General features: G+C 46.5%; 1 protein-coding gene across 1 annotated transcript; it reads right to left on the bottom strand.

The window, feature by feature from the left end:
* Positions 1 to 234: 234 nt before the first annotated feature.
* On the bottom strand, positions 235 to 22,433 carry CILP2 (cartilage intermediate layer protein 2). Its single transcript, XM_074202198.1, has 11 exons — positions 22,370 to 22,433; positions 22,040 to 22,155; positions 18,925 to 19,090; positions 15,965 to 16,066; positions 14,752 to 15,024; positions 13,750 to 13,938; positions 12,290 to 12,445; positions 10,773 to 11,087; positions 10,345 to 10,453; positions 6,432 to 6,589; positions 235 to 5,079 (listed from the first exon to the last, which is right to left on the bottom strand). Exons 1-11 carry the CDS (start codon positions 22,431 to 22,433, stop codon positions 2,687 to 2,689), a joined length of 4,041 nt encoding a protein of 1,346 aa, XP_074058299.1. The 3' UTR covers positions 235 to 2,686.
* Between the last annotated feature and the right edge of the window lie 697 nt (positions 22,434 to 23,130).

The raw sequence follows: 23,130 nt of genomic DNA, 5'->3' as shown, positions 1-23,130 counted from the left end.
TTATATACCACCCATCCCAAACAACCCAACAAGACCCCTAAGCCACAAGTTTATTAATGAAGCATTTAATCATGAGCACCTAGTTATTTCCACCCTCCGGATCACCAAGCACCAAATGAATGAGCCCTATGGTCCCACAATAGGGAATTCAAATGTCTCAAAAATCAGTTCAGTCAAGACTGAACCTAGCCCTCTCCCACCCTCTCCACCCCCTCCCCACAAAATGGTCAAATCTTTTCCATGCACCCCTACCCTAGACTTCAGGGAAGGGAGCCTTAAAGAGACAGAATTCAGACCTGAAAAGGTCATTGCCTTTTCAAGGAATGTTAACAGGACAGGAGATAATGGCTGATGTAGACAGGAGTGACCCAACAGAATAAAATGTTGGAAGCAGGGCTGGTCAGCCCAAAGGAAGAGATGATCAAAGAACCAGGCAATGGAAGGGCAGGGAGGAAAGGATGGGAATATGAACCTTAATGCACCAACTCCTTACCCTAATCCCTTCTTCTGGTCAAGGTCCCCAAGACCTCCCACAACATACCTCTGGATGAAATGGAAACAGTATTGTATCTTAGAATCAGAAGACCTTGGTTTGGGGCCCAGCACTGTCACTTTTCAACAGTTTGAGTTGGACAAGTCACAATCTCCCTGACCCTCAGTTTCCTCATCTGTAAAATGGGGAAAATAATACTTATACTTTATCTATGTCACTGGTCTGTTGAGAGGGAAAATTTCTTAGAAGCCTTAACAGACTGAAAAAAATAGAAGATATTTTTCTTTAGTAACCAAAAAAATGGTGCTTGGGGAGTGGGGGAGGTGGTCCTCCTCTGGAAAGGGTAGCCAGCTCACATCCCTTCTTCCTCTGATGATGAGCTGAGGAGTCCCCAGCTGCCCCCCATGAGGAAGGGTGAGACTATATAGGAAAATGTTTGCCTTGGGTCCTATATCCAAGATGATCAAAGAGAAATCCTGGGGATAAGGAGTACACTGGACTGGGGTGGATGAGGACAAGAGTTGAAGCCCACCCCTTCTTCCTCAGTACTATTAGTCTACTGTTTACCAATTTTAGGAGTTCCCTTTGGCCTACAGAGTTAAGTTCAAATTCCTTTTCTTGGCATTAGAAGATTTCTGCCATCTGATCCATCCAATCACTCCAACTTTCTCATATTCTTCCCTTCTACATGCTCTTTACTCTAGCCTAACTGGAAAACTACAAATCCCTCCTTTCCCCCTCACCAAAACCACACTCTGTGTTCTTCTGGGCTATACACAGAATACCCTCCCTCTTTCTCTCTGCCTATGGAATTCCAACACATCCTTTAAAACTCAGTCAAATTGTCACCTTCTCCAGGAAGTCTTCCTTGAGCTTCCTGGTTGGTAATGGACTACCCTCACAGACCTGATATAGCACTTGGCTTACCCTTCAAATAATACACTTATCAAGTAATGAATACTGTGTATTATACTTTGTTTGTTTCTTGCCCCTTTAACAGACTATGTGCTCCATGAGGGCAGGCAGGGACTGTGTAAAATGAAATTTTTCCTATTCTATTCCACTTAGCACAATGTCTCACAAATAGCAGAAATACTCAATGTATATTGGATTGACTAGAAGTGGGGCCCAGAAATCCATAGTCACCAGCTATTGTGTGGCACTGCCAGGAGGATGGGGCCAAAGATGCTCTGGGACCCTGAAGCCCTGGTACTAAATTTCCTCATGGGAACAAGTCTATAAATAGTTATCTGAAAACTTATCAAACACTGGCCAATTTTTGCCCAGAGAAATGATTTTGACATTGCTACTATAGGGAAAGACTAGGCAAGACTAGGCACTAATTCCATACTCCCAAGAATTCCAGAGCTAAAATGGGTCCTTAAAGATCATCTCACTTTTACAGATAAGAATACTGAGCCCAAGAGAGTTTAAGTGACTTGCCTAGGGTCACACCGTGAATCAGCCACAGAAAAGACTGGAAGCCAGTTCTCTTTCCAACATGTCATACTGCATTGTCTAGTGCAAAAATTAGTTTCCCAAGGATTCACAAATGAGTTAGCAAGGCTGAGAATAGAAGCTGGGTCCCCATCATCCTGTTCAGGGTTTTTCTTCCAATCCCACACCATCTTGGTTCTGTTCCTTTTTTCACAGACGGGCCCCTTCCTTCTCTTGATCTAGCCCAAACTAGCCCTGAGATCTAATACCAAGGGGCCTGTAGTATAGTGGGTAGAAGTGGAGAACTGCTACTGCTTCTGGGGGGTGGCCTCTAGAACTCAGGCAAAAATGAGTTAAAAGTTGGCCCAGTAGCTAACTGAGATGTGAAAGATAGGAGAACCCTCTTTACTCCTCAAGTGGGGTAGGGGTGGAAGGTACAGATAGTCACTTTCTCTTAGTCCCCCCCATGGAAATCTAGACTTTTTGCTACGCAACAAATAGGGTAGGGGAACTGGATAATGAGTGGAGATTGAGCTGGGGTGAAGGTAAAAGAAAGGTGGGAGCTGATGATACCCCTAAGATGTCAGAAAGTCTCTCTAGGACTGGGGGCTTTGAAGTCAGAAAATCTTTCTAGGGTTGGGGGTTTTAGAGATGGGAATGAGGGTAGAGGGTCATCCCTGGGGCCAGGGATCTGAGGGTATTCCTTTGCATCAGGTGTTATCATTGGGTTGGGAGTTCGGAGGAATTTCCTTGGGTTCAGGGGGTATCCTCAGAATTCTGGGTCAAGGTTTCAGTTCCTGCCCCAGGCTGGAGCACTTCCATCCTCCTTCGGCGTCCAGGAACTCTACGAGTAGAGGAAGGAGACAGGCTTCTACGTCCAAGTCCCCCCATTTCACGGCGTATATCATCCAATGCAGTCCTAGGAGACTCCAATAGCCTCTGGAAAAGATTCCGCTGGCCAGCTGGCCGTTCCTGACATTGGAAGGTCACAGCTATGCCTACATCTGCTTTCATCTCTCTTGAGAAGCCATCTGAGGTACCATCAAAACAGCGACCAATGGCAATCTCTTTGGCCAGGCGGGGATTCTGGTCTGTCACTGTGTAGATGCCATAGTTATGGCCCAAGGGATCTACAGGAGCAATCATGGAGAAGCCTGTGGTGTCATCAGTTGGGGCCACTGGTGGGTGGCGAGCCAGGTATTCCCTCAGGAGACTGTTGACAGATATGCGTCGGCAGCTACCCTGGGGTATCAAAGTCACCAGGGTCCGGTCTGACAGGCGTTGGTCAAACAACATTCCACTACATTTAAATTCCACACAGGCTGCTGAATTGCCAGGATGTTCCATATCCCTCACACTGCGTGCATCCCGAAGTCCATAGAGTTGGCCCTGGGTGCGAGGATGGCTGCCCCCAGCATTGTGAGACCTCACCATATATTCCTGGGGCCCCTGTATCTTGACCTTGATGAAGCAGGCACGGAATTCCTGGGGGTTAGGCCACCAAGAGAGGTAATCACCAGTCCAGGAAGCTAGTTCACTCTCCCGGAAAGGGACTACATTATACTCATACTTGTCTGCCTCCACCCGGGAGAAACGGAAGTGATTGGCTGTCACTGGAGCATCTTCACACTCACGCAAACTTCGCCAAGGGTAGATGGGGCCTTGAATCTCATCCAAATTGTTGGGGTTGGGTTTGGCCAGATTAATTCGGAAACCATTCTTCTTCAAAGCTGGATCATCATGATCTGTCCTTCGGTAGTCCAGTTTGCCCAGGTAGGGCTGGGTCACGCCCACAGTCCCTGGATGAGGCTGGGGACTAGAAGGTGCAGGCTCCAGCTCCTCACCCCCGAGGGCAGCTGTGATGTAGGCAGTATATGCATCTGCCCTGTCAGCATCACAGAAAGCAGGGAGGCAGGCTCCATTGGGGCCAGTGACAGTACTGTCAAAGCGACCCCAGGCACGGGGGTTGGCAGAGTAACCCGGGGCAGGTTCCAGATTGACTAGGGTCACCACCACCCCCTCCACTTGTTCACTGGGTATAAACTTGTCATTGATATAGGCTCGCACCTTGACAAAGCATCGACGACGCTCTGGCACATCTAAATTGAAGAGGCGCCGTTCTCGGATTTCCACATTTCCTATAAGGAATGTCCTCTCCTCCCTCCGGACCCGGTGCCCAACTGTCTCCATGTGAAAGTTACTCTCCTCTTCCCATAATCCAGTAGTTGGATTTAGGGACCACAGCTTCATGTCCTCAGCATGCCCAGCCATGTGGATTTGCCCAGCATCCACACGCACCTCCACTGGTCCTGTCTGTAGCTCTTCCCCAGAGCCTGCAGCTCGCAAATCCACTAAGAACATGCCGTAGGTTCGCAGTGGGGTCAGTTCCCCATTGTCATCCACAAAGTTGAGGTCACTAGAAGCAGCACCTGCTGTGGCAAGATCTCTTGGGTCCAGGAAAGTAACACTGGCCTGTACAGTCCCGTTATAGGGCTTTCCATTCGGATAGTAGAAGACATTGGCTGGCATAACAATCTCTCCTATGGGGTCCTTACCTGCTTCTGTACCCAGGGGAATGCTATTGCTTTTACCAGTGTCCAAACTGATGGGCTCCTTCTTCCGCATGACCTTTACTTCCTGGTAAACTCCACCTCCCCGAGGGTCAAAAGGCAAGACTTTGATTGCATCTACAAACTCTTGATTTCCATCAATGAAGGTCACAACAAGGCGCTCAGTGGCAGGGGGTACCTCGATGGTGAAATCACCTTGATAACCAGTGAAGCCTGTTTTCTCTTTCCCCAGAAGGATCTGGGCAAAGCGCAAGGGTTCCTCAGTGTCAGCAGCCACAACTCGGCCCCTCACCAGTACCTTAGGGGGTGTGCATTTCTCACACCCACATTTGGCCACCACTTTCACAGGCAAGACATAGCCTGCACACTGGATTTCTCGACTTTCTAAGCGGCTCACAGAACAACATCGGTCACCAGACTCCCCACACCGAAGGTTGGAGCCAGGTCGGCCAGGACAGCGGGTATCAGGACAGAGACCCACATTATAGAAGGCAGATCCTGAAGCAGCCTGGTGGCAGTCATCTGGCAACCTGATAAGATGTTCAAGAGGCTGAGGGTCACAGACCTGCTGTCCTGGAGCTGGGGGAGAAATAAGTTAACAGGATCAGGGGTTTAGATTGGGATCAAGAGGCCAATCTGGGGCTGAGGGTAGGGTTAGGACAAAGCTTCATTCTATATTCAGGGTCTCAGACTAGGACTAAGGTTGAAAACTATGTTTGGGCCCAGACTTAGGGTCCATGACTTGAGAAAGTGGGCTCAATCTGAAACTGAGGTGAATTCAGCCTAGAAAATGAGTCAGGACTGAGTCTAGAATTGTGACTGGGGGCTCAGTATAGAACTAAGACCTCAGTCCAAGGTCAGGGTAGGCAACTCAAATGAGTTGAATGAGTTGAATGAAGATGGAAGTTTCAGTTCAAGGTCAAGGATAGAGATGCAGTTCAAGGCCAGGACTGGACAAATCCAGGACTGGACTCAGAAGCTCTACTATGCATATCCAGGAAAGAATAAATTTTTTTGGCTCCTCTGCTTTTGGAGAGCAGCTCACTCTGGGGAAGCATGATCCCCTTCCCCTTTACTCTTCTCTACAGCTTATCCCCTACTGATTTGTTTTCCTGTGGGAAAAATCAACCTACTCTGGGGAGCATGATTCCCCAAACTCTCCCACCTTCTTCATACTTCTTTTGAAACTCTATCTTAAGGGCAGCTAGGTGGTGAAGTGTTTAGAGCACCAGCCCTGAAGTCAAGAGGACCTGAGTTCAAACCGGGACTCAGACACTTAATAATTGCCTAGCTGCGTGACCTTGGGCAAGTCATCTTACTCCATTGCCTTAAATAAAAAAATTTTAAAAAAGAAACTATTTTGCTGCTTCTCCAAAGAACTTGTGAAATTTTTGTAGTCACCTGTGAACTTTATATAGTAATCTGTGAACTTTTATAGTAGCTTGTAAACTTTTGTTCAACCTGTGAATTAAAGTCTGAGCCTTTCTTACCTCCCTGAAAAAAAAAAATATAACTTTTTTGGTACCTATCCTCAGAAGATTGAATGCTTACCCTGAGCCCACAGTACCCAACAGGCCCAGTTCTCAAAAACTTCCCTAAAAATTTTCCAGCAGAAAAATTCCTTCTTAGGGGCAGCTAGGTGGTGCAGTGAATAGAGCCCCAGCCCTGGAGTCAGGAGGACCAGACCCAGAACCTCTAGTTCAAATCTGGCCTCAGACACTTAATAATTACCTGGTCTTATGACCTTGGGCAAGTCATTTAACTCCCCACTGCCTTGCCAAAAAGAAAAAATTCCTTCTCTCCCTCTACTATAACCCAAATTTCCCTCCTAGGGGAATTCTAGTCTGGTCCTCTCCTGTCCAAACACACTAGCTCTAGGTCCAGAAATTGAAGGGAGGGAATGGGTCCCAGGAAGGACAAAAGATGCTCACCCAATACAGTCAGGACAGCAGTGTTGGACTTGATGGTACCAGCATCACTGTTGGCTTTGCAGTGGTAGGTGCCTGCCTGATCCAGGTTCAAGTTCCTGAGAACCAGGTTGCTGTCATACTTGTAGACTTTCCTGTCCAACAGGCTCCCATTGTGATACCTGGGGAGTAATGGAGGAGGGAGTGGATCAGCTGGGATTGGGAAAGAGAAGGGACATAGAACTGAGGCCATCATGGCAAGGGACAAAAGGAGGAAGGAGGGGCTCCTAAACCCACCTTATTGACTCCCCAGCCCTTGTCTTATCTCCTAGGTGATTAGATGGTTGTCAGAATGCAACCTACATGGGGGCAATTTTTCACTTGTGTGAATATTTCACTTGTGTCTTTAAATCCCTAGCACTAATGCAGTTCCTAACACTTAATGGGCTTAAGAATATCTGTTGATATGCCCAAAGAGCAATAAAACAGATAATTACCTTTGATCCAGCAATACCAATATTAGGCCTATAGCCAAAAGAAGTTATAAAAATTGAGAAAAGTCCCACATGTTCAAAAATATTTATAGCAGCTCTTTTTGTAGTGGCAAAGAAAGTTGAGGGGATGCCCAATAATTGGGTAATAGCTGAACAAGTTATGGTACATGAATGTTAAAGAGTACTATTGTTCTATAAGAAATTATGAGTAATTGAACTTTAGAGAAGCATGGAAAGAATTACATGAATAGATGCTGAGTGAAGGAAGAAGAACCAAGAGAACATTGTACACATTAATAGCAACATTGTGAAATGATCAACAATAATGGATGCAGCTCCTCCCAGCAGTTTCAAAGATCACAGACAATCCTGGGAGACCTGTCATGGACAATGCCATCCACATGGGGGGTGGGGGAAAATGGGGACACAGAATTTAAATGTATATTATGTTCACTTTTTTAGAACTTCTCTTGTTTTTTTCTTCCTATCTCGTGGTTTTCTTTCTTTTCCTTTAGTCCTAATTCCTCTTGCACAAAATGATTAATATATAAATATATTAAATACAAACAGGCATGTTCAACTTTTACCAGACTATTCACTGCCAGGGACAGGGAGGAGGGAAAGGAGGGGGATGGAAAAAATGTATAACTTATACATTTGCCAATGTATGAATGTTAAAAAAAATTATCCTAGCATGAAAATGGAAAAATAAAATGTCAATTAAAAAAATCTGTTGCCTTGATTTGAATGAACTCTCTCTGATTTGTCCCTCTTCTTCACTACCCATATACAAGCAGTTGATCAGACCTGTCATTTTTCTTCTGAGACATCTCTGATATCCCTTCTCTCCACTCCTGTGATCATCGCTTTCATTCAGACCCTCATTACTTATTTCCTGGAGAATTCTGATATCTGCCTGGTCAACTGGATTCACCTTTCTCTTCTCCAATCTATCCTTTACAAAACTGCTAGAAATACCTTTGTAAGATTCAGTTCCAATCAAGTCACTCCCTCTGCTCAAAACTCTTCAGATGCTCCCTATTGCCACTAGGGGAAGAAAATGAAAAATCCTTAGACTTAGCCCACATTCAACCTGTTTGGCTCCAATTTACTTTTTGGTCTTATTTCATGTCACTTCCTTTGACATCCCCTAAGTCCTAACCAGAATAGACTCCTATCCATTCCCTCCCTGAATACAATACGTGATATTTGGAAAGTGTTTATCAGTGTCTAGTACTTAATACATATTTGCTTCCTTCCTCTTCCTTTCTTCCTCTCTCCCTCCTTCCTTCCTTCCCCACCTCCTTTCTTCCTTCTTCTTTCTTCCTCCTCTTCCTTCCTCTTTCTTCCTTCCTTCTTTCTCTCCTTCTATCCCTCTTTCTTTCCCTCCTTACCTCCTTTCTTTCTGTCTCTTTATACTCTAGCCTGAGAATACCTTCCTTCCTCATCTTGACTTTTGATATCTACACCCTTGCTTCAAGTCTTAGCTCAGGGGCTACCTCATCCAAGAAGCCTTCCTAGATACTCAGATAAAAGTGTTCTCTTCAACCTCATGTTCCTAGAGTATTTTGTCTGGATATGTCCTTTGTTCTCAGCATTTCCCTTTCTATTATATTTATTTCTGTTCACATTATGCTCCTACCCAAAACCCATTAGAATATAAGGACCTTGAAGTCAGGGACTGTGTCATTTTTTCCAAGTTTACTTCCCCAGCACCTAGTGTATAGTAGACGTTTAATAAATGTCTACTGAATAAATGGCAATCAAGGACTAGAACCAGGGTTTTCTGACCCTAGGCCCATTTCTTCTACTAACACTGATCATGTCAAAGAATTAGCCATCCAAAGTCTTGACGTAATATGAACATTCAACAAAAGAATCCCTACTCACAGGAGGCACTTCCTATTCACTGGCTCAGAGTCCCCATCAGTCCTATCAGCCCCTATCCCCAAGACAAGTTTTCCAAGGAAATATGGGACATGTCACTACTTCTTGTCTGCTTAGCAGTGTCATGCTTATCGACTTATTGATTGACTGATCCTTAGGTGGCTTTTGTGAATCAGAGGAGAGAGGGGTTGGAGGAGGGGGATACATGATCTAATTCCCTTCTTATAAGCTACAGAATTCTTGGAGTCAACAGTGTGGCATGGAGGTCTCACTCTCCTAACTACCCCCACTGTCAAAAGCTCACATGATCTTGAGTTCTTTTAAGAGAGGCAGAGGTCCCTAAAAAAAAAATGCCCTGTTCAGATCATATCTGGAGTACTATGGTCAATTTGAGGAGCCACAGTTGAGTAAGGGAGGAAATAAACAATTGTTAAGCACCTTCTGTTTATCAGGCACCACACTGAGTATTTTACAAATATTATTCCATTTATACATGTATAACCTATATTAGATTGTCTTCTGGGGTGGCTAGGTGGCACAGTAGATAGAGCACCAGCCCTGGAGTCAGGAGTAACTGACTTCAAATCCAGCCTCAGACACTTAATAATTACCTAGCTGTGTGGCCTTGGGCAAGCCACTTAACCCCATTGCCTTGCAAAAAACAAAACTAAAAAACAAAACAAAAGATTGCTTTCTGCCAGAGGAAGGGGGGAGGGAGGGAGGGAGAAAATGTAAAACTCAAAACCTTGCAAAAAAAGATTGTTTGAAAACTATCATTGAATGTAGTTGGGAAAATAAATAAATAAGATATAAAAAAAAAGCCAAACAATATCCCATTTGATTTCTCAAAACCATCTTGGGACATAAGTGAGATGATTATCCCCATTTTATAGGTGAGGAAATTGAGTAAGAGGTAAAGTAATTGGCCTAAGGTCATAAAGCTAGGAAGTATCTCAAGTCAGACACTGGAAGTTTTTGAACAGTTGCTGTCTAACCACTCCTTGGAGATATGGTGGGAATATTCCAGGTATGGCTAGGATGAGTGACTGCTGGGGTCTCTTCTAGCTTTGAAAGTCATTCTGTGATTCTAAATCGTAGTTAGAATTGAAGAATCAGAGACAGTAATGTTTGAAGTAACTTTAGGATCATGCAGTCTCATTCTACAAATGAGAAAATTTAAGCCTATAGGGGAAAAAGTATGCCTTATAAATTGCAAGGCTGGGTCTGGACTCCAATTCAGTCTGTCTTCTGAATCCAAACCCAGTGCTATTGCTTCTGGAGCACAATTTCTCCAACAGGTGAACAGATATCTGAAGGATATTTGAGAGGTTGGGCAATTCAGAAACTCCTCTTTTGTGGGGATAATTTTCTGAAAAAGGTTAAGGAGGGAGGGGGAGTTACATAGTTCAATAGATTAGAACACCAGTCCTGGAGTCAAGAAGACCTGAGTTTAAATTTAGCCTCAGACACTTACTAATGGTATGACCTAGGGCAAGTCACTAAACCCCAATTGTGTCCAAAAATAAAATAAAAATTAAGAAGGGGAGTTAGTTCACCAATAGTATTTCTTAGGCACAGGGGTGCCAAGGGCTTTACAGCAGAACATCACATGTTGTCCAGCCTCTCGGATCCGGGATTCTGGCTGCTTCACTAGATAGGGCTTCTCTGGGGAGGAAAGAAGGGGTTAAAGGATAGAAGGCATAGGAAGGCTAAAAGACCCAACCCTCCCTCTACAGCAGTCTGCTTAATGTAACATGATTCATTTTTAACTGGTCCTAGTTTTTTAAATGGAGTTCACCAGGTAGCAAGTCTGATTTCATCCATGAGGGAACTAGTCCAAAGTTCCAGAGTGAGCCAGCCCCAGAGACTGCATCAACCCAGTCATCTCATTCCTTTCCCAGTGACCTAGATCAGTTTTCACCCTTTTACTTCCTAGGACTTTGCCCTGGGCACCTTGAAGGACCCCTCACTTGCCCCTCCTTACCCAGAGTCTGGAGAACGACCATGACAGAGGCTGTGGTGGAGTTGTTGGCCACAGCCTGGCCAACACCTTGTGCGAAGCCCTCCAGCTGGACACTGACATTGGTGTGGCCATTGGAACAGATGCCAGCAACTCGGAAAGTTCCATGGGCATCTGTGGTGGTCAGGATGGGTTTAGGGCGACCCTTAAGGGTCACACGGGCCCCAGGCAGAGGCCGACCAGCAGGGGTGACCACAGAACCCATGAGAACATGATCCTGGCAGACACAGCCACTGCAGTTCTTCCTGGCTACACCTGGGCCACAGTTCCATCGGCAACCTGGAAAGATAGCCTGAGACTGAGGACTGTCTTAACTCCCAGTACCCAATGACTATGCCTTGGGGAGATGGGGATGGAAAGAATAACAGGACAGGGAGCAATGGGAGTCTAGCCTCCAAAGAAAGAATCCTCCCTCTACTGGAGTCCCAGGGAAAGAAACAAGAAGAAGAATAAGACAAGATGTACCCTTGCCTCAAACTCTAGAAAAGAGCTGCCTTGGGTAAGGAAAGCATCTCTAGCTGGGCCTCCATTGGAGAAAGAAAAGTATATGGAAGCCCTGCAGTATCTGAATCAACTTCCCCAAAGGCTAGAAAGAGCCTTGGGTCTGAAAAATGAACCTTGAGAAGGATTCAAAGGCTATAAACAGCTTCACAGATTTAGTATCATAGGCATTATCTTTAGGGAGAGGGCTTTTAAAACATGGATACTCAAAATACGTCTTCCACAGACCTAGGCCTGGTGGATGGGGCAAGAGAGAAGCTCAGAGGGGGGGGGGGGAAATGAGGAACTCAGTGAAGGGAATGGGTGTTTAAGGAAGAAATAGGAGGCTCAGTGAAGGGGAGAAATTCCTCAGGGCCAGCTCTAACAGGGACAGAGAGGGCTGCATATACAAATGGGCCCAGCCACTTTGTAGCCAGAGGAAAGAGGTGGCCAACCCAGCTTCATTGACTCAGAACCTCCTGTCTTTCTTTCACTACCTCCTCTCTACCACCCAACCCCTCCTCTTCCAAATCCTGGCACTTTTTCCATAGAAAAGGGAAATTTCCACTGGAAACTATTCCTGCACCAGGCCAGCCCCAGTAGCTCTAAACTCAGGGGCCCAGAGCTGAAGGCACCTCCAAGTCCAGACAGAGGGAAGTGCCCCCACCTCCATCCCTCCCCACAGTTTTGTGTGAATCTGGAGAAAAACAGTCAATGAGAATTTGAATACCTTGTATTTCCCTGACCAACTCCTCTCTGAGCAAAAGAGAAGGGGTAAGAGGCATGAAGAAAGACCAGTTGGTTGACCCAGGTGTCATCTTCTACAGATGTACCACCTTTACTTTTTAAAGGGTTCTCTACATTCCACTGTTTTAGGACCCTCCTACTTTCCTTCCCACTGCCCCCATTCACAGTGCCTAGGTACAATACTTCTTCTGTCACACACATACCTCCCCCAATAGCTAGACACAGAGCAATCTCCAAACACCTGGGCACAGTACCTGGACATGGTGGCCGCACACATTTCTGAGCTTCCACAGAACGTCCTATACAAGAGTCTTTCTTGGCACCCTGGCAGAGCCGGCGGCGGAGGCGACGACCTGGCCCACAGCTCCCAGAGCATGACCCCCATGATCCCCACTCACTCCATGAAGCACCTGGAAGATGAAGGAGAGGTCACAGGTCATCATGGGCTAGGCCTTGGCAGTTCCCTTCTGAGTCACATAGGAGAGGAACACAAAGAAGAAATTTCCACATTTTTAACCTTGCCTGTTAAAGTAGCAGAGAGGATCTGGAACCTGGCACAAGCCATGGGTAATCAAAACAATTTCCCTCCAGTTTTTGGAACATACACACCATGGAATGGTGTTTCAGGAGCTACTTCACCTTCCTGTTTTGTCCTTAATTTTCAAAGAAGACCATAACATCAAGGGAGATGATGCCATGACATGCACATGAATTGGAGCTGAGTGGAAAGGTGCTATGCTAAGTCACCAGCCTCACTTTCTCTTCTGGAGTCATCTGGGTTCAATGGTCAGATATGAATCAAAACAACTGGAGATGGCCCTGGATGCAAGGTAATCAGGGTCAAGTGATTTGACCAAGGTACAGCAAGTAAATGTCAAGTGTTTGAGGCCAGATTTGAACTTAGGTCCTTCTCACCTCAGGGTTGGTGCTCTATCCACTGTACCACCTATAGATAAATATCTAGGGGTAAGAACACCAAGCTGAGAGCTGTGAAGATCTGCTTTTAGGTCCCAGTTTCCTACTAGCTGTGTAACTTTAGACTTCTCTGAGACTATTTTCTTCATCTGAAAAATGAGGACTTTAAATATTCATGGTTTACTCTATATGGTTGAAAGCATCAGAGATGGCAGTGGGCTCTCAATGGCTCTGCTGGACTCTCTGCCAAGCTGGTGTCCATGGACCAGCCCAAGATCAGAGGATTGGCCGTTACCACTGGAGAAACCCTCTGCTAAGGTGAAAGGGGTTGCCATCTGCACCAACAGAGGCCAACACCAACATCTTCACAGTTTCCTAAACCATTTATTTGCCCCCCAAAACAATAATGTTTGTAATAGATTTCAAGCTTTTCCTCTCACAATGCAACCTATGGGGCAGGTAACCCCAAGGAATCTACAGATGATAAAAAAGAGTTTCAATTAAAGAACAATTTATAAGATATAGTTTGTGGATATCACAAGTTTGAATTGCCTTGCAAGAAAGAGTCTTAATGTATAAATTCCCTACACATCATAGATAACAAACTTTTAGAGATATGTATTGTAATGGTTTTAAACAAAATTGAAAATAAAAGACTAAACAATTGATTACAGAAATGTAAGCAAAATTTGTTAAAGATAATTAACAAATCAATAAGCTATTAGAGGAAAAAAAGAGTCTTGAGGTGGCCAAGAGTGAGTGGCAGCTTGTGGATCCTAAAGGCCGAGGAGGCACTCACCTGAGCAAAGAGGGGCAGGGCAGGGCTTCTGTTCTTCAGATGGTCCTGCACACGGAGGTTGCTGAAGAAGCCAGAGGGGCTGAGGGCCAAGACATCGGCGCTGGCGAGTCTGGATCCCACGACTCTGGACCCCACAGGTTGATTGACTACAGGGACTCCAGGCTGACCAGGCAGACCAGGCCACTGGTTCTGGTGGAATGTGAGAAAAGCTAGAAAGGGCTGAACTTCCCCTCTTCCTGAAGCCCAAGTTTTCCTAAGTCTGCCTTTCAGATAAGGCTGGATCCTGAGGAAGTCTTCTACCCAATTTCCTATAACAATAAACCCAGTTGTCCTGCCACCCCTCTCTCCCCATCCCCAATACTGGAGGATTCAAGAGAGGGGAAAGAGATGTGGCAATGAGAGAGAAAGAGACAGAAGGAAACAGAGAGGAGGAAACAAAGAGACAAGAAATAGTTATGGGATGAAAACGGACACAAAGAAAGAAGCAAAAAGAAACAGATGCTGACAGATTCAAGGAACAGTGGAAAGAGAAAGAGAAACCAGGAAAGAATAACAGTCAAAGAAAAAAATAGAGAAATTCTTGCTCTGGACCTGGGCTACTTGGCCCAGAGGCAAGAGACAATAGACTCCCAGTTGTAAAGAGCTATAATTAGTGTGGGGAGATCAGAGCTTTGCCCCCGGGCACTGGCAGCACTGTACTCCTTCTACAGTACAAAAACCACTAGACTTAGCACTTAGTTAGCAAGAATAATTCGTTAAAACGTGGAGCTGCCAGGAAGGCGTTCCCTTCCCAGGGGTTTGTAACACAAAGGAGTTCCTCCCCAGTGCAGCCCCTTCCCCCAGAAGTGACTTCCCCGAGTTCTTCCCTCAATCCCATGCCCTTTGTCCCATTGCTAGTTCCAGGCCTGCCACTGTGTAACAGGGATCCTCAGAAGGTTCCTTTGTCCCTCTCCCATTCCCCCCCATTTCCCCCCCATCCCACAGGGATGTCCAGACACTCACCCAGTGGGCATTTGAATCGGACATGGTAGTTGGAACAACTCTTTCCTTCGGGCTGCTCCCAGTTGAGGCACCAAAAGCCCCTCTCAAGACTGTAGTGCACCCGTTCACCCACATCAGAAGGCAATTCCCATTCAGTGGTCCGAGCCTCCAGGGCCAAGGGATGGGCACACAATCGCTCACCATAGTAGAATCGAATAGCCTCCAGGCTTTCAAAGTCCCCATCCCCACCAGGGTGGTCCACATTGAACCAGGATGTCCACTCTGCAAGGCCATCTGTGGGGATAGAAAATGGCCAAAACTAGAATCGGGAGCGACAGAGAGGGAACTGAGGTACCTAGACCATCCTGCCTGGTGGGGTGGCCAAGAATCAGTCAATCCAAAGCGTCAGCCCCCCCCTTCAGCTCCAGCTTCCTCCACCCTACCCTGACATGAGATACAAATTGAGTTGGAGTCCCCACTTAGCCCCTTGATTAATTGTGTGAAGTTCAGCCATCCAAGTCTCATCTGCCAAAATGAGTGTCATATCGGAATCACACAAAGACGTGCTGTGCTTCTTATTGTTGAACAGAAAAATCACAGCTTCCAGGCGTGTGCTCCTCTCTGGTCAGGAAAGGACAACTGAGATGGTTTCATCAGTCAGTCTGAAAAGTTAGGATCCTGGGACATCAGGAGAAGCCTGGGCCTGCTACCTCCAAAAGCACTCTTAAGGTTTTCAAAGCACTTTCCATGAGGCAGTTACTATTATAGTCTCCCCTTTAGAGATAAGGAAACTGAGGCTGATGGGGATTAAGTGATTTGCCCAGGAGCACCTGACTATTAAGTGTCTGAAGCTGGCTTTGGAATCAAGTCTTCCTGACTCCCAATCCAGTGCTCTACCTGCCAAACCACCAAGATGTCTAGCTTGGTTGTGTTCATCCACCTGGATATTTGTGGTGTCCAAACTGGAGAGTTCGAGATCAGAATCCCAGTTAAGGGAGGTTTAATGCCTCCAGGACTGAGGTGTGGACTGGGGAGAGAGACAGCCCTTGTTCTAGAGAAGGTTCTAGGGGCATTGCCAGTCTCAAATCACCCAGAGGAAGATATTCTTGTCCTAGAGATGTCAGCAGGGATGGGAGGGAACAGGGTTTCTCACCTTTGCACCAGTTCCTCTCCCAACCAAGCCCAAGGAAGCTCTAACTATGAAGAGGGTTGGGATGGAGGGGAGGGGACTCACCTTCCAAATGGTCCTCTGGGTAAGACACATGCCTGGTCACCTTCCCCTGAGATAGACTTGGAGCAAGACTGGTTCCTTGGGCATCCTCCTTGGTCGGAACCTCTGTGAAGGGGGAATACAACTATTTATTGGCTCCTGTGTCATTGTCTTCACCCAGCTGCCAGGGAGCAGTGTTCACCATTACAGGTAAACAAAGCTAGGAGTCCAAAGAATAAAGAAGAGAGGAGAAAAGATAAAATGCCATCTTTTTTCTGGAATTCTTCTCCAGTCCCTCTTAATTCTAATTCCCTCCCCCAGCCAATTATCTCTTATTCATGCTGTATATAGAATGCTTTGTATATTTTAGCTTGCATGCTATCTCTGTCTAATTAGAATAGTAAGCTCCTCCAAGGCAAAGACTGACTCTCAGTGCTAAGCATATAAGTTATTCAATAAATGCTTATTGATAGGTTGGTTGATTATGCCTCAAAGGTCTCCAAGACAGGGCGGCTAGGTGGCATAGTGGATAAAGCACCGGCCTTGGAGTCAGGAGTACCTGGGTTCAAATCCAGTGACAGACACTTAATAATTACCTAGCTGTGTGGCCTTGGGCAAGCCACTTAACCCCATTTGCCTTGCAAAAACCTAAAAAAACAAAAAAACAAAGGTCTCCAAGAGTGTAAGTGAAACCCTTCTGGATGATGACAAGGAGAAGTGGGCATGATAGGGAAAGAAGTTAAAGGAAAGGTACTTCTGGCTTCTGGGTTCCCTCAGGTTTTCTAATGCCTTAGGGGGAGAAGAGAAAGAAAAGGATAGACCTCAACCAGAGGGAGAGAGGGAGGCAACTTCTGTTGCAAGAATAGCTTCCTCTGGAGTTTCAAGCCCAAGACTTGATAACCCAGGAAGATGGAGAAGGAGCCTGGTTCCTAAGGATACGGGTGAAACAAAAGGAAATGGGGAGCAGTAGGTGGCACCATTGTCCTGGGCAAGAAAAGACGAGATGGGGGAGAACACTGAGTCCCTACTTCAAGTTGAGTGTCCTCCAAGGGCTCTGTCCTGTGCCTTCTTCTCTCTCCCTCTTCTATACAAATTCACTTGGTGAGCTCATTAGCTCCCATAGATTCTACAGTCTTCTCTTCATGCTAATGATTCTCCAATCTCCTTATTCAGCTTCATCTTATCTCCTGATCTCCAATCTCATGTCCCAACTGCCTATTAGACATTTTTAAACTCAAAAATATTAGCTAGCATTTATATAGCGCTTGCCATGTGCCACAACAACGCTTGGAGATAGATGCTATTATTACTCCCATTTTCAGATGGGAAAACTGAGTAGACAAAGGTTACATGCCTTGACCACACAGCTAGTAAGGTATCTGAAACTAGATTGAGCTCAATTATGCTCAAATGGCACCTCCTAGTTACCATGTCCAAAACATAACTAACTCATCAGCTTTGCCCTATCGTCTCTCCTCGTCCCAACTTTTCCATTACTGTCGAGTTTACCATGATCCTCCCAGGCACTCAGGCTTGAAACCTGTCATCTTCAATTCTTTACTCTAAACCCCATCTCCATAACAACTCATAAGTATTACCTTTTCACCAAAGACACTGCAGGTTGACTACCTTCATCACTTTGTACCTAAAGCCTGCTGACTCATCTCCCTGCCTCAGATCATTCCTCACTCCAGTCCATCCATTACCCAGCTATTGAAGCAATCTTTCTAAAGCACAGGTCCAAATGAACAGAGTGCTCACCTTGGAATCAGAAAGAACTGAGTTCAAATTCAGCTTCGGGGGCAGATAGATAACCAGCCCTAGAGTCAGGAGGACCTGAGTTCAAATTCGACCTCAGACACTTAATAATTACCTAGTCATATAACCCCATTGCCTTGCAAAAACAACAACAAAATTCAGCCTCAGACACTTACTAGCAATGTAACCCTGGGTAGATTATTTAATTGTTCTCTCCCTCGGTTTTGTCATCTGTTAAGTGGGGATAAATAAATGGTACCTACTTCCTAGGGTTGTTGTTAGCATCAAATGAAATCATTGTAAGTGTTTTGCAAATCTTTCAGCACTTTATAAGCAATAGTATTTTAATGAGCAAGTTATTATAATATTCACCTATTCAATATACTTTGTTTATATCTATATGTGAATGGGCTGTTTGCTCTGATAGAGTACAGTAAGTTTGTACTCTTATTTTTTTCTCTCCGTATCTAGCACTTACTTAGCATAGTGTCTGGCACATAATGGATAATTAATAAATATTTGCTAATTGGTCAGCTGATTAATTGAAAACCCACCCTCACTTTATAATTCCCAGACCATTTGAACATCAACTGAAGAAGGAAAAAAAACCTTAAGGAGATGAGGGGAACCAGATAGCTTTTTTCAAAGATCTGCAGAGCAGGTCTGTGGATAATGGATAAGACCTATCACTTTGCTCTGCTTGTCCCCTGAGAACAGAACTAAAAACAAATAAAAATGACAAAAAAATCAGATATAAATCTTGACTCCAAAGAGTAACCGCCTAATCATGACTATGGTTCCCAGATAGAACTGCCTTAGGAGGTGATGGAAGTTGGATGACCTCACAGGGATCTCACACAGGTACTTCCAAGTTCAGGTATCAGTTGGATGAGATGACCATTGGATTTCCTGCCACTTCTGAGATTCCATGAGTTTGAAATTCTTGGAATGCCTGGATCCCTTTGAGCTCCATTAGGCTCTACTCTAATGGCCTTTACCCCATCCCCATGTTTGAGCTCCCAATGTGAGCTCAAAGAGTAGACATGGGGTCTTCTCCATCACTGGTTCTCTCCTAGGCAATCAAAATCCAGAGAAAAAACATACAGGCAGAAAAACAGACTGCTTAGTGACCAGGGGTTGAACTGAATTCCTCCTAAAAACTCCTGACTTTGCTTCCACCTCCGCAGGCAAGATGCCTAGAGACAACTCTCTTCCAGGGAGGACACCAGGCGGGGGCTGAAGGGAGAGGGCAGTGGGGTTGCTTTGGCCTGGCTGGCAGAGTTGAGCCCAGCAAGGCCAGTGAGTCATCCCTCGTTCAATAAACACTCTGTCTCCATTCCTGGAAACCTTGAAGGCTTGGGTCTGGGGCTTGGGATTTTCCGGGGCTTCTAACTGAGCAGGGACCAGAACTGGGAGCGTCCCACTCCTGGGGAGTGACTGTCATACTAATCCATTAACTCTCTGTGACCCAGGGCTTCCTGGACACAGACTCATACCATCACTATGCAAAAGTAGGATTGGGGCTCCAAGGATTTTGAGATGGAGAAGGTGGAAACAGAGGAAAGCAGCAACAATAACACAGCAATGATGATGGTGGTAGTGGTGGTGGTGGTGATGATGATTTTGATAGCCAGTATTTACCTAGCACTTCATAATTTGCAAAGCATGATCCTCACAACAACTGTGGGAGGTAGGTATTATTATGATTATCCCCATAGTACAGAAGAGAAAACTGAGAAAGGCAGAGAATAGTGATTTGCCCAGTGTCACAAGCTAGGGTCTGGGGCTGGATTTGAACTCAGATTTTCTGCCTGGAAATCCAACATGCTAACCACTGAATCTAGAAATCTAGCTTCCAGTTGCTTAGGGAAAATATGTGAACAAGAGACTAGATCCTTCTAGTCTCCTCAATGCAACCCACTAGCTATCATCCAGACCCTAATGCCCAGGATTGTTCTAGAGCTACTTCTTTTCTTCTAAATACAAAAGAATGAATTGTAGTCTTATTTCAACTCTAGCCCATGTCTCCTGCCAGATTCTGCCCTTGTGTTCTGGTCCCTAGTCCCATCTTCTTTAAGCTATTCTGAACTCAACCCTAAGAAAAGTAGAAGTCTGAAAGACATAAAGGGGAAAGAATAGATGTAGGGAATGTGAAAAGGCACTGTTATATGGAAAATACAAGAGTTTATAGTCAGGAGACCAGAGTTTCAGGGCCAACTCTGCCACTGAGTGGCATTTTATAGCTAAGAAAACTAAATCAAGAAGTGGTTACACAGGAGCATAGCCAATAAATATGCCAAACATCACTTGCATTCAGATCTTCTTCACTCCCCAGCATTCTACCCACTGCAATACCAAACTGGCCCTGTCTGTACCAAAGCTTCCTGATCTATTAAATGGAGACAAGATTTAAACAACCTATGTTATAAGAATATTGTGGAAAATCAGAGGGGTCCCAGTTCACTTTTGGCATATTCCTTTCCCTCTCTAACCCTCAGTTTCTCATCTGTAAAATGAGAAGGACTTGAAAATGAATATTTAACCCTCTGAGCCTAATAGATGAAACACAATCAAAAGGAGGACTCGGGGACACAACACATGGGCTTATGCTGGTGCTGAAAAAGGGGCTTGTGTAAGTGATGCTACCAGTGATAGTAAGAGATAGTAAGGGAAAAGTAAGGTCTGAAACTTCCCTCTGAGAGTATAGAGACATTCAAAGGTTTAAACTGTGACTGATGTTGTTGAACAAGTAATCAAGGTTGGAAACATCTGTAACCCCTAGCTGCCTCTCATACCCTGTGCTGAAATACAGTGAGACTGAACTTGGTCATAGGTGTAGACTACAGCAAGAGTTTCCTCTCCAGGCTGCTCTCCTGCCAATCTACCCACCACCACCCCTTGTCCTGTCTTCTTCTAAGGTCTCTTATTCCATCCTGTCTTATGTAGTTAACTTTGTACATACAGCAAACACCTATTAGACTAGAAACTTCCTGATAGCAGCAGGCTGGCTCTTACTCATTTCATAGCACCCAGTACATTGGAGGGATCAGTAATTCTGACCAAAGATTCTTCAGCATCTAGTCAACCCTCTTTTGCTGAGAATCTCAGATCTGAAAAGAATCTGAGAAGGTTCTAAAGAGACATCCCATCCAGGGCAGGAATTTTCTATCTGATCTCCCTACCAAGGAATCAGTCAATCTTTGCTTAACCACTCCAGTGATGGGGAATAAACTAGCAAAGGGATCCCCCTGAGAAAGAGAATAAGAAAGGGGATGGGAATGAAATCGGCAGAGCCTAGTTTTGTTCTTCCGATGCCATGGGAAATCTGAACACCTTTCCACAGGACAGTCCATTGGACAGTTGAAAAAGAGAGCTCCCTAAATCTTCTCTTCCCCAGGGTAAATCCCCCTGATCCTTTCAGCAGATCCTCACAAGAAGAAGGTGAGGCAAGACCTCTCACCATTCTAGTGAATTTCCTCCAGACATGCCCGCAATGTCGAAGGAAGAGCTGAACGCAGTATTCCAGATAGGGTGTGACCAGAACAAAGGACGGCAGAGTCTAGCTCCTTCCTCTCTCTGACCCCTGCACATTGTACAGCCTAGATTTGTAATCATATATATATTTTTTTCCCTGACATGTCTCAGTCTAGGTTTTGCTTTGTTTTGGTTTGGTTTTTTTCCCACATGAACTGTAGTTAGGCAAGCATGGCATGCATCTATGTCTCCAAATTTGACAAACGTATCATCGATGACTTTCCCCAAGGGACCAACCAAAATGTTGTTTGGACCAAGGCTCTGGAATAGAACCCTTTGACAGACTCCAGACTTAGCCTCCTTTCTTCTCTCTCTCTCTCTCTTTCTCTCTCTCTCTCTCTCTCTCTCTCTCTCTCTCTCTCTCTCTCTCTCTCTCTCTCTCTCTCTCTCTCTCTCTCTCTTCTCTTCTCTTCTCTTCTCTTCTCTTCTCTTCTCTTCTCTTCTCTTCTCTCTCTCTCTCTCTCTCTCTCTCTCTCTCTCTCTCTCTCTCTCTCTCTCTCTCTCTCTCTCTCCCCCTTTGTCTCTGCCTCTTTCTCTTTCTGTCTCTGTCTCACGCTCTCTTGTCTGTCTCTTTCTCCCTTTGTCTCTGCCTCTATGTCTGTCTCTATCACACACACACACACACACACACACACACACACACACACACACACACACACACACTTCATCTCTCCTTGGTTCGAAGGTAGGAGGGAAGGGAAGATAGCTGGAGGGAAGGAGGGGTCGGTGAGGGTAGCGATTATCCATTCTGCACTTCAGTTTCCTCATCTGTCAATGGAAGGGTTAGAGAGTAGCTCTGGATGTCACGAGCCTGCGGAGCCGCAAAGAGCTGGACCCCTGGGAGCGAGAAGCCGGAGCAGAGATGTCAGGAGGAGCTCCGGAGAAGCGCAGGGAGAGGTACGTGGAAAAAACGTTAAGGAGGGCTGAAGGGGGGGATCGAGGGGAGCGCCAAAGGAGGCACGAGGCAGGAGGTCCAAGCCAGCGGCAGTCGGGTCGCTGCCCGATTGACCCCAGTCCCAGCCCGGCCCCGGGGCTCGCGCGCTGCTGGCGTCCTCCTGAGCAGGACCAGGACCGGGGCCGGGGCCGGGGCCGGGGCCGGGGCCGGGGCCGGGGCCGGGACTGAAGCCGCTCTCTCACCTGGGGCTGCCGCCAGCTGGGCAGCGGCGAGGCACAGCCAGAGGAGCGGCAGGAGGGCCGCCATGGGCCGGACCGGACCGGGCTTTGCGTCGGGGCGGGGGGAGGTTTGGGGGGGCAGCTGGGCGCGTCTCCAGGCGGTCCCAGAGAAGCGGCACCTCCTCTCCGCTCCTGTCCCGTCCCAGCTGTGCTCCGCCGCGCGCCGCGGTACCCTGGGCACCTCTGGCCGAGCCCCGCCAGTTGAGCGCTTTTCCCTACTCCCTCGCCCGCTAGCCCCGCCCCGATTCTCCCCCCCCCCCCCCCCGTTAGGGTGGCTCTGGGATGCGGGTGTTTTTTTTCTTTTTTTCAAAGTTGTTCGTTTCAGAAGTTTCACGGTTCAAACACCTCCTAGCTCCCCCCCGGGGCGGGGGGGGGGGGGCGGGCATAGCCTGGGGAGGCTGGAGGGCTCATGATCTCGGGTTTCTGCCCAGGGAACCACTGCCCACTCCCCACCTCCAGCTGGCTGTGTGGCCCCAAGCCCCTGGCCGAGGCTCTCTGGGCGGGTGCGAGATGAGCGCGCCCCACCTCCGCCGCAGCCTCTCCGAAGCGAGGCGGGGGCTCTCAGTATCCGCTGGTAGGTTGGGATGAGAAGGAGGTGGTACTGGCGGCTGAGGAAAATTGCAGCTGTTCTTCCACGTCCCACACCAAGCCCTGGCTTGGTGGCCCTCCCCTGCTTGGCTCTGCCCCACCCCACCCACCCCCCCGGGACAGGAAAGAAACTTTGG

Source organism: Macrotis lagotis, chromosome X (assembly GCF_037893015.1).
Source record: "Macrotis lagotis isolate mMagLag1 chromosome X, bilby.v1.9.chrom.fasta, whole genome shotgun sequence".
Lineage (NCBI taxonomy): Eukaryota > Metazoa > Chordata > Mammalia > Peramelemorphia > Peramelidae > Macrotis > Macrotis lagotis.
This window is presented reverse-complemented; position numbering and strand designations above follow the sequence as displayed.